The sequence below is a fragment of the Diabrotica virgifera genome, chromosome 2, assembly GCF_917563875.1.
Source record: "Diabrotica virgifera virgifera chromosome 2, PGI_DIABVI_V3a".
Taxonomy (NCBI): domain Eukaryota; kingdom Metazoa; phylum Arthropoda; class Insecta; order Coleoptera; family Chrysomelidae; genus Diabrotica; species Diabrotica virgifera.
Genome location: NC_065444.1, coordinates 238,628,019 through 238,640,437, shown reverse-complemented (window position 1 = coordinate 238,640,437; position 12,419 = coordinate 238,628,019). Strand labels below are relative to the sequence as shown.

General features: G+C 32.0%; 1 protein-coding gene across 3 annotated transcripts in view; it reads left to right on the top strand.

Annotated features, from left to right (window-relative positions):
* LOC114330874 (uncharacterized) overlaps positions 1–11,605 on the top strand; it is a 94,212-nt gene extending 82,607 nt beyond the window's left edge. For all 3 annotated transcript variants that reach the window (XM_050644397.1, XM_050644399.1, XM_050644398.1), the window contains 2 exons: positions 10,154–10,365; positions 11,269–11,605. In XM_050644397.1, coding sequence (XP_050500354.1) covers positions 10,154–10,365; positions 11,269–11,510 — 454 coding nt within the window. In that variant the 3' untranslated portion in view covers positions 11,511–11,605. The remainder of the gene's footprint in view (positions 1–10,153; positions 10,366–11,268) is intronic.
* Positions 11,606–12,419: the final 814 nt, after the last annotated feature.

The following is a 12,419-nucleotide window of genomic DNA, read 5'->3' as shown; positions in this document are numbered from 1 at the left end:
ACCAACAGATATCTCAATTACAAATCAAATCACAACATCAACGTTAAAAAGGGAATCATTAAATCCTTATATGATAGAGCCAAAATTACTTGTTCTAACGAAAATTCATTTTTAGAAGAAAAACAATTGTTAACATCTGTTTTATTAAAAAATGATTATCCTTTATCGTTTATAAATAAGGAATTGACAAGATTAGATCGAATGGAACAGAACAACTTAGAACGGGATCCTACAACATTCACAAGAAATAATACGAGGAAAATAACAATACCATATATAAAAGGACTATCCGAGAAACTTAAAACGATAGGAAATAAATTCAACATTTCAACAACATTCAAAACAACAAACACATTGAGATCTATTCTATCTAAAACTAAACCTAACAATGAACAAGAAAGAACAAAGAATTGCATTTATAGAATACCTTGTGAATGCGAACAATTTTATTTAGGTGAAACATCAAGACCATTAAACGTTAGAATAAGTGAACATCAGTCTTATATTAAAAACAGAGAATTTGATAGATCTCAGATATGTCAACATGCATGGGATAATGAACATAGAGTCCAGTGGAGAGATTCAAGTATAGTCCTGAAAGAATCAGATAGTAAAAAGAGAAAAATCAAAGAAGCGGCTCTAATTATGCTAAATGAAACCAATTGTGTCGCAAATTCCTCGGTAGAATGCAGTAGGATGTGGTTACCCATACTGAAAGAGGAAGTCAATAGAAAGAAAATACCACGATTAGTAAATCAATAACATATCGAGTTAGTACAAGTTTTATTTAGTATTACTTATTGTATATCTATGTAATATTATTATTATTTATAATTTAAACATATTAAAGTCAGAATTTGGTATTAGTTTTTTGAAGGTAGATTAAATGTAAGACCAAATACTTACGATGTCGGGATAGTATCACGAGGTTTTTTCCTGGTTTTCCCTCGTGATTTACTATGGAATCTCTAACGCGAGAATTTTACTGTCATCGTTGCATTTGGTTGTCTTTTTAAAGACAGATCACATGCTATGATTTTTTGCAACGGATATTCTTGAGTTGGGATTGATTTCATGTAATCGAATGAACTATCTTTTAGTAAAGTCGTCCCAGGAACGCAACTCATAAATATTGGCGATATCATTTTAAAGTCTTCTACTTTAAAATGTATAATATACGTCTGAATTGCCAATATAAATGAGTCAGATTAAATAAATTATTAGAAGAATTTTTTTACTTAGCAACAACATGTTTGTTTTATTTTAATAGTATTTTGTATTTTGACAACGAAACCCGATTTGGGCTTCGAAACGTTAATAAATTCATTTTTTAGTAAAATTGTGGCTTATTTCCCATGAAAAATACGTAATTATAAAAATGCCACAAGGAAATAGATTGTGAGTATTGACCTTTTTCATTACCAATCACTACTTTCCATCACTTAAATTCTTTATTATTTTGCTTACTAGACAGCTGGATTTAAATTTGCTTCAGGGTACACCACAGGCAGTTCTGATGACTCTACAGGGTGTTTGGTAGGTCGATGGAAAGAAAATTTTTAAGGGATAATGGGGGACACCATTAGCAACATTTTTTGCTAATAATGTATCGCTCAAACTGTTAAACCACTTCATAGCAGATAGATTGTTTGTTAGCATAGCAGGTAGATTGTTTTTTGTTTGTTATGCGTTCGGAGAATGACGATAGCTGATGGAAATTGTATGCGAAGAGTCAGTGTTGTAGGTTTACATTTTTATTCCATTCGTAAAACAGGGAGGTAGTACGCCTAGATAATTTTTAAACGTGAAATAGACGGTTGTCGAATATTGACAAATTTAACTTTATTTCGGAAACCTTAACAGTTTGAGCGATACATTATTAGCAAAAAATGTTGCAAATGGCGTCCCCTATTATCCTTTAAAAAATTTCCATCGAGCTACCAAACACCCTGTATAAGGAGAAACATATACAGGATGCGCCAAACCTCTGGTTTTCTTTGATTACGGCCAAATTATGGGATAACAAAAAAAGGTGTTTAACAAAATTAATGTATATCGAAGCCATCTATAATTTAACATTATTTTCGATTATAAAGGGTGAGTCAGAACGACGGTACGAACCAAAGTTGTGTTTTTTTAAATGGAACACCCTATATATTAAATCATTTTTAAATATATTTTTTAAAAATATTAAGAATTTATATAAGGTATTATAGACCTAAAGTTAACAATTTTCGAAATATGTACACTTTTATTGAGAAAAAATGGTAATATTCAAAGGGCTGTGAATGGCTTTCAAGGTAATAAAAATTTAAATGACATGTCAAAGTTTTTTAGTGTACATACTGTTATTTTTAAATAAATTAACATATTTGGTATATAGCCATAAAATATACAGTGTGATTACTATTTGCAAATACAAAAATGGGACCCCCTGTATATTAGTATTGCCTTTTGTAGTAAATATTACAACCTTTCTTTTGGTATAAGATTGTATAAACCTAGCATGTTCGTTTTGTAGATATTAAAAAAAACTAGATTTTACGTTTTTGCGGATTTTTTATTAAAATTTTTTTGCAAAAAAATAATTATAATCTGGTTTTAGAAACATACATTAAAATATCAAATATGAAAATAAAATCGTAATTAAAGATTAAAATAAATCGTATACTAGTACAATTCAATTGATTTAATAACTTAAAATTATTGTACAAAAATATTTTACCATACTAATGAATGCATAAATATTAAAAATGAATAACCATTTTCAATTTCGTTGCAAAACGAAAATACAGCCGAACCATATCCCAGTCCAATCAGAGAGTGCAGCAAGCACCTCTACCGGTTTCGAAACTTATTAGTCTCTCATCAGGAGGCACATATGCTGCTCTCTCTGATCCAACCAAAACAAACCCCAGCGTGCAGTCCCGGATTGCAACGAACGAAATGGCATAGATGCCCTAGCGGCAACTGCTAGCAAAAAGACTAAGTTTTCACTCTAATGGCAAGCAAAACAACATAATGCTATTCCACACCCCACCAGAATGAAAACAATGGGAACCTTCTCTGGTTACACCTCCGAGGCTTCTACAATTTGCAAGCCATACGGATGCTGAGACTAAGGAAGATGAGGGAATTCTACAATTTACAATTCACGTCCCATCTGCTCAGCGCGGTAAAGTTCCAACGAGAATGGTTCCTTACATACTCCAATCAGAGTAAATGTAAATCAAAAATGAATAACCATTTTCAATTTCGTTGCAAAACGAAAATACAGCCGAACCATATCCCAGTCCAATCAGAGAGTGCAGCAAGCACCTCTACCGGTTTCGAAACGTATTAGTCTCTCATCAGGAGGCACATATGCTGCTCTCTCTGATCCAACCAAAACAAACCCCAGCGTGCAGTCCCGGATTGCAACGAACGAAATGGCATAGATGCTCTAGCGGCAACTGCTAGCAAAAAGACTAAGTTTTCACTCTAATGGCATGCAAAACAACATAATGCTATTCCACACCCCACCAGAATGAAAACAATGGGAACCTTCTCTGGTTACACCTCCGAGGCTTCTACAATTTGCAAGCCATACGGATGCTGAGACTAAGGAAGATGAGGGAATTCTACAATTTACAATTCACGTCCTATCTGCTCAGCGCGGTAAAGTTCCAACGAGAATGGTTCCCTACGTACTCCAATCAGAGTAAATGTAAATCAAAAATGAATAACCATTTTCAATTTCGTTGCAAAACGAAAATACAGCCGAACCATATCCCAGTCCAATCAGAGAGTGCAGCAAGCACCTCTACCGGTTTCGAAACTTATTAGTCTCTCATCAGGAGGCACATATGCTGCTCTATCTGATCCAACCAAAACAAACCCCAGCGTGCAGTCCCGGATTGCAACGAACGAATTATTGTATAAATATTATGTATATAATTGCATATTGTATATGCGTATTGTATACAGAGAGTCTGTAAAGTGGAATAAACTCAATATCTCAAATACTAATTGTTTTTTTGGAAAATGCTCAGACCCGTCGATTAGTATTTCAAATTGTCCCTTTTGACATTCAATAAAAATGTATACAGGGTGTCCCAATTTAGAGATATGACGTCATCGTCGATTTTCTTAAATGGCAACACTGTCATTTTGATAGCTAATTTGATAGGGTTTGTAAAGTTATACATAACTGCAAAATATCAAAGTTTTATTCTCTACCATTTACAAGATAATAGAAAATAACAAAGTTATATCTGTAATTTGGAATATATTCAATAATTAAAATACTAACTGTTTTTTTGAAAAATGCTCAGACCCGTCGATTAGTATATCAAATTGTCATTTTTGACATATAATAATAATGTATACAGGGTGTCCCAATTTAGAGATATGACGTCATCGTTGATTTTCTTAAATGGCAACACTATCATTTTGATAGCTATTTTGATAGCGTGTGTAAAGTTATACACATCTGAAAAATTTCAAAATTTTATTCCCTACCATTTACAAGATAATAAAAAATAACAAAGTTATGAAGAACAAGAAGTAATCAAATAATAATTGAATTTATTTATTTCAATTAAGCAAATGCTCATAACGTTGCCCATTGACAATTTGACAATAATTGAGGGCAACATTATGAGTTTTTGCTTAATTTATTGAAATAATTAAATTCAATTATTAGTTGATTACTTCTTTTTCATAACTTTGTTATTTTTTATTATCATCTAAATGGTAGAGAATACAAATTTGAAATTTTGCAGTTGTGTATAACTTTACACACCCTATCAAAATAGCTATCAAAATGACAGTGTTGCCATTTAAGAAAATCAACGATGACGTCATATCTCTAAATTGGGACACCCTGTATACATTATTATTATATGTCAAAAAGGACAATTTGATATACTAATCGACGGGTCTGAGCATTTTTCAAAAAAACAGTTAGTATTTTAATTATTGAATATATTCCAAATTACAGATATAACTTTGTTATTTTCTATTATCTTGTAAATGGTAGAGAATAAAAATTTGATATTTTGCAGTTATGTATAACTTTACAAACCCTATCAAATTAGCTATCAAAATGACAGTGTTGCCATTTAAGAAAATCGACGATGACGTCATATCTCTAAATTGGGACACTCTGTATACATTATTATTGAATGTCAAAAAGGACAATTTGAAATACTAATCGACGGGTCTGAGCATTTTCCAAAAAAACAATTAGTATTTGAGATATTGAATTTATTCCATTTTACAGACTCTCTCTGTATATGTATATTATATTGTATATAATTGCATAAATATTAGTTACTAAATTAAATAAACAATCAAATTTGAAATCTACCCTAATAATTTTTCTACCACGGCAACTGTTACCAAATTAATTGTTAGTTATATATTTTAAATTTACTTACACCTTGAGAACATAATAATTATATCAAGTATGCTTTGAAACAAATGAATGTTAAATGTATCAGCCAAATTATTTATTAATATAAATAGTATTAAATGGTGTCACAATGGCTGGTAATACTTTTGTAGTTGAAATTTTTGTAACAATTTTTTATATTTTAAATTTTAATTTTTCAACCGAACAATTGGTGGATATGACATTTGTTTTGGGCGAAACCATTAGAAATTATTACCAGCTTTTGTGACACGACTACATACAGGGCCGGCGATAACGGGCCTGCAAGGGATGCACTGCAGGCGGGCGCCCCTGTTTGGGGGGCCCCAAACTGAGCTTTTTTTCTGTTGGTGCCATACAAAATACTAATTTAAAAAAAGAAGGGCGCATATGCTAGTGTTACAGGCAGGCGTCTTATACCCTAGCGCCAGTACTGACTACATAGATACTAAACTCCTGGACAAAATTAACGCACCACTCATATTTTTCTCAATAATCTTTATTGATTGATAATTTACTGTACGACAAGTTGCCTATGGACCTTGTTTGACAGTGACAGTTGTTATGTAAGCTAATAATAGTCTTGTTTTAACAATAATTTGTATTAAACCAATTAAACTTCGTTTTAGACTAAAAGTGAGTTAAACTTTTCATAAAAAGTGCCGATTAAAGCAAAATGCTTGTGAGACACAAGCTTTTTATTGTGATATTTTTCATCACATGCATGTTTGGAAGTTCATTTACATAAAAATCAAATAAAAAAATGAACCTCCAAAGAAATTTGTCAATGGAGGAGGCAGTGTGAGCATCGACTCTCCTAGATGAAGGATATTCAATGCGATACGTTGCAGGTTGGTTAAGAAGACATAATTCCAGCATCAGTCGCAAGGTGAGGCGATATAATGAAACATGGTCGTACCATCGAAGACCAGAGCAAGGGCGAAAACGTTGCACTAATCAAATTGATTATCGTTTTTTGAGACAACGTGCTCTCAGAGATACGAGAGTCACCAGCAGTTTGCTAAAAAATGAACTAGCAGATGTTCGAAATGTCGCGATATCGTCTCGAACAGTTAGAAGACGTTTACATGAAGCAGAATTGAGCAACAGGAAACCGGCCAACAAACCCTTGCTTACCAGAGAACACAGGGTTCAGAGATTGAATTTTGCAAGATTGCATCAAAATTGAACCATCGATGATTGGAAACGAGTTCTTTTCTCCGATGAGACTAGAGTAAGCCTAAAAGCTCCAGATGATCGTGGGCGTGTCTGGCGAAGGCGAGGAGAAAGGTTTGCCAGCTGCAATATCTCTCCTAAAGTACCTTTTGGTGGTGGCTCTAAAATGTTTTGGGGGGGAATTTGTTTTGAAGCTCGTACGGAGTTGGTCCCCATACGTACGAGGTCTATGAATGCCCATTATTACTTAGACAACATTTTTGTCGAACATGTAATGCCGTTTGCTCCGTTTCTTGGACCTAATTTTTTATTCATGCAAGACAACGCTCGTCCTCATGTGGCTCGACAGGTTATTGGCTACCTAAATGATGTTGATATTCCATTATTAGAGTGGCCACCTAACAGTCCGGACATGAATCCTATAGAGCATCTATGGGACTATCTCAAAAAAAAGATTCGAAGTCGTAGACCCTCTATTGCCAATCGCAACCAACTCATTAAGGCCGTTATTGAAGAATGGGAGAATATTCCGCAAGCTTTTTTTGAACATTTGATATCAACCATGCCTCGACGCATAAATGTAGTCATAAGAAGTAGAGGAGGGCCTACACGGTATTAGTGTTGACCCAGATGCATTTTATTGTGTTAATTTACTGATTTTTTTCTTTTTGCAATTTGGTGTTATGCTAGCTTATTTACGCACTTCCGGCAAAAACAATTTTTAAAGATACAATAATGGTAGGGGAGCAAAGTATGCTAAATGTGCAGTCACTCGAGCGCTTTGGGGACTTACTGGGTTGTGAAGAGTAAGTCCTAAAACCAAAAAAAGTTAAGTAAAGTTTTCCATTTTAGTGGGCGCTTGCCATTTTTTAATTTAATTTTCTATTTCCAACAATCGTTCTTTTCCATTATAACGCCATCTATCCATAATTTGAAAAAATGTTTCGAATAAAAGTTAATTATTTTTACGTAAGGAATCCAAATCTGCAATAAAAAATGAGGGCTCCTATTTATGATTTTAAAGTAACCCCCCACCCCACGTCCATGGGGGATCGTGTTTGGTGCCATTCGATAGATTTTTCAAAAATATTGAATAAGTGTATTTTACAGTTTTTCGATCTGATGTTCATTTCGCGAAATATCGCGGGATTCGTATTTAAAATATTAAATTTACCCCCCACCCCTCTCCGTGGAAAGTCGTGTTTTTTATAATTCGATAGATTTTTAAAAAATATTGAGCACATATTTTTTAGTTTTTCGATCTGTCAATCATTTCGCTAATTATTCGCTTTTTTCTTGTGAAACTTTGGGACTCACCCATTTCCTTACGCCCGGCTCAAATCGCCAGATTTTTGAAATATACACTCTTTTGCATGTACTTAACTTACCGTATCTTAATCTGACAATTTCGAGTTTTTTTAGAGATAGATTTTTTTTTCGGGCCCCCCTTAACGAACTCCCCTGTTTTAAGAGCCAATATATGGTAGAGGTACATCTGCAGAGAACCAGGTTTCTCCCCATATGCTAATCTGACGCGCTCGAGTAACTGCAAAAATCCCCGCTTGGGCTCCCCTACCATAAGGCAAATTAAGGTCATGATAAAGTCATGTTGGACTTACTTGTAGGTGTTTATTATTATTTCAATGTAACTTAGTTTTATTTTGTGTTGATATTGTAAATATTTAGATTAACTAAAGTGGTGCGTTAATTTTGTCCAGGAGTTTATTTACTTCATAATATACTTCTATAACGTTCATTCGTTTCAAAGCATACTTTATGCGTTCTCAAGATGTAGGTAAATTAAAAAGTTATTAACTGATCTTACTCATAAATACAATTTAACTAACAAAATTGGGTACAATAAAGTTAGGGTAGAAAAATTTCTAGGGTAGATTTTAAAATTGGTTGTTTAATTTAATAATTAATTTATCCATATTAATTACTTATTAGTTTGGTAAAATATTGTTTGTAACATAATTTTAAAGTTATTAAATTCAATTAAGTTGCATACGTTTTATTTTAATCTTTAATTACGTTTTTATTTTCATCTTTGATATTTTAGTGTATCAGATCTAAGATCAGATTATTTATTTATTTATTTATTTTATTTATCAACGGGCAATCACCCAATTAAAATACAGTATAAACATTAATCACAGGAGATTTATAACCTAACCTAAAGTAAATTTAAAAATTTTAATCATACAAACTAGGAACATTAAATAAATAACAAACATTAACAAAAAAAAATGTACAAAACACAAGGATATCAAGTTATCACGCACAGTTTTTAAGCTGAGCTTTAAATTTATTTGGAAAACTGTAACAATCTAAACCTTCCGAATATTGGTTAGCAAATCTAGGTGTTCTGGACATGAAGGAGTTGTGTCCGTAGTTAGTGCGATGCGGTCTAATGTAAAAAGGTTGATTTAGCCTCGTTTGTCTACTGGGAACATGGAGGCTAATTTTCTCCAATAGTTGAGGACTAAAATTATTAGATTATAGTTTAGGACTAAGTTTAATTATAGTATAGGACTAAGATTATAATTTTTTTAGCAAAAAAATTTAATTAAAATTATTGCGGATATAAAATATCCGCGAAACGTAAAATTTATAGTTCTTTTTTTAAATATTTACAAAACCAAACATGCTATGTACATACAACCTTATACCAAAAGAAAGGTTGTAAATATTTACTACAAAATGCAATACTAATATACAGGGTGTTCCATTTAAAAAAAATGAGAAAATTTTGTATTTGCAAATAGTGATCACACTGTATATTTTATGGCTATAGGTAAAAGATATTAAATTATTTAAAAATGACACTATATTATAAAAACTTTGACCTACCACTTAAATTTTTATTACCTTGGAAACATAATCCACAGCCCTATAAATATTACCATTTTTCTCAATAAAAATGTAAATATTTCGAAAATTATTATTTTTAGGCCTATAAGACCTTATACAAATTTTTCATTTAAAAACTATATTTAAAAATGATATATAGGGTTTTCTATTTAAAAAAACACAACTTTGGTTCGTACCGTCGTTCTGACTCACCCTGTATAATCGAAAATAATTTTAAATTATAGTCGGTTTTGATATACATTAGTTTTGTTAAAAGCATTTTTTTTGTATATCCCATAGTTCAGCCGTAATCAAAGAAAACCAGAGGTTTGGCGCAACCTGTATTATGTCAACTGACAAAGTTGACCCCTGAAGCAAATTAAATTTTAAGCTGTCTCTTGTTACTTTATTTTTACTCACATGTTGAGTACTAGGAAGCAGAATTTTATTGGATTTTTACCCAGATAAGTAGACAGGTGTAGAAGGTTCAGATTAAAGTTTGTTACCAAAAATTCTGCTTTTGGACCTATAGAGATCTATAATACTCCGGTCTTTTAGATTTTTCTTTGTTATCTTAAAGATATCTTAAAATTATTAAAATAAACGTTGTCGCTTCTAGGATGAGCATATGCCTGTAAAGTACGCAGGGAATGAGTTAACAGATATATTTTTTCGTGCTTAATTTACTCACTAAATTTTTTTATTTTTCAGAGAGCCGTCTTTGTATTATAGAGATATACACACGAATACATTCCTATGCAATCGAGAAATTAATGAAGAAAATTTGAATAAGTTAATTGTTATATTAAATAATCCATTTACGATGCCAGAAACCATTATTTTAAATATTTTGCGGACTAAACTAATGCTAACAGCTCTGAAGTCAATTAAGCCAGTAGAAAATAAAGCCCATTACAATAAATGTGAGTAAAACATTTGGTATGCCTTTTTAAGAGAGTTAGGGGAAATATTTAGTAGTGAGTTATACGATACCTAATACAGTGTTTACTTTTAAATTAGATGGCAACACTGTTACATGGCACAATACATGGCAACACTGCTTCCCCGCTTACCACACTCGAATCGCGATTTATTTAGTCATTCGTCGATTCTACAGTCTCTGTAAATTTTCAATTTCATCTTGTTAGTGATCCCTAATCTTTGAATTCAATCAAGTTGTTGTGTTTCATGTACCTTAATACATGTACAATTTGGAAGTCTTAACATTAATAAATGTTTTTATCTACTCTATGTCATATTATGTATAAGTTTTTAGTTTGTGAAAACTGTAATTATAGATAGCAGTGCGTGAAGGGTTTAAAGTGTGCGTGAAGTAACAATGTATTTTAAATGGGATTTACTTTTTCGCACACTTTCAATGGGTTTTTTTGGCACACTTTCATATAATCAAATATCCTTAACTTTCGCGTTGTCATGGTGATGACAATATAAGCAATGACTTACAACAAAATTTTTAGCAGTTTTGTGTTTTGAAAGTAGTTAGGATTTTTAAATGTCAAAGTTCTAAAAATTGTAGAATAGAAATGAATTCCAGTGACGAAGAGTTACAGTTTTTTTATTTGTTTATCGTAGATAAAATATTGTATGAAACTGTGCGTGAAGTACTTTTTGCGAACTTACGCGATGTATAGCACTCGCTCCGTTGACGCTCGTGCTCTAAAAATCGCGTGCGTTCGCAAAAAGCATACTTCACGAACTGTTTCATAAATAACTATTTTGTTGTACATATTATTCGCATAGTTTTTCGTTATATATTATAGTTCGTTTAATTCTGTATATTATTATTACAATTTTTTTGGTTTCAGATTCTCTAAAACAATTACAAGATAAAGAGAGCTATATATCCAATGCAGTAGAACAACTCCATTCAGTGATAGCCTCGTCAACATCAAAGACGTCATTATCGGCCTCAAACATTTCACAGAAAGTAATGGATTTGTGGGTTGAAATGCCTTTCACAAAATACATTCCTTCAAATAGAACCTTCGATAATAAAGATTATAAAACCTACGAGAAAGAGTTTGACAGGTTTTATAATAACTTGTAATATAACTAGTTGTTTAAGACAATTCTGAAATAATAATTATAATAAAACGTTTATATTTTTATAAAATAAATATATATTTTTTCGACATTTTTCAATACATCGTATTTTAGTTCACAATCATATTCCTTTCTCTGAGCACTTCCTCATCAGGATTTCTATGTAAACACTTCTTTATCAGTACCGTATCGGTACTGATGAGGAAGTGCTTACATATAAAAAAAGAATGTGTGTGTACTTTGTACGCACGTAAGAAGTTATACAGTCAAACCCGCTTATTAGAATACCCCTTAAGAGGCTACAGCAGCGATCAACAGGTAGCAACAAGCGCGTTCCAAAATTGCGGCTCTAATTTTGAATATTTTGTCGAGATATTTGGCATACATATTCATAATATAATAAAGAATGGCGGTACAGAGCCCAATTTCAGAAATATGTTAGTACGTGGAAATTACTCTATAACTAAATAAAATATTGAAAAAAGGAGCCTGTACCGCCATTAAGAAGAACAACAAAATAAACTTTCTTCAAATAAACTTTTTTATCCCATGCCTAGATTTTATGTAATCTTGGAACTAATACAATTTTTTATTTCTAACAAGAAATCGAACATATTATAACTAAATAACTAATTAGGCGGCATAGAGAAATTATCACTGTCATTTTGACAAACCTGCGTCAGATTTTCTCTAATCTGTTCTGTCATCTTTATCGATATCTGTTCAGTGCAGTAGTGTGTTAATTTAAGAATTCGTTATTGTTGTTTCATAGGAAAGTAGTGTTTATTGATAGTTAATTTATTATATATTTGTTGTTGTATAAGTTGTTGGCCTCTTTGAAAGAATAGATTGTTGTTAATTGTGAGTTTTAGTTATATGTAGGTAGGTAAGTATATTTTACGTAAAAATATTT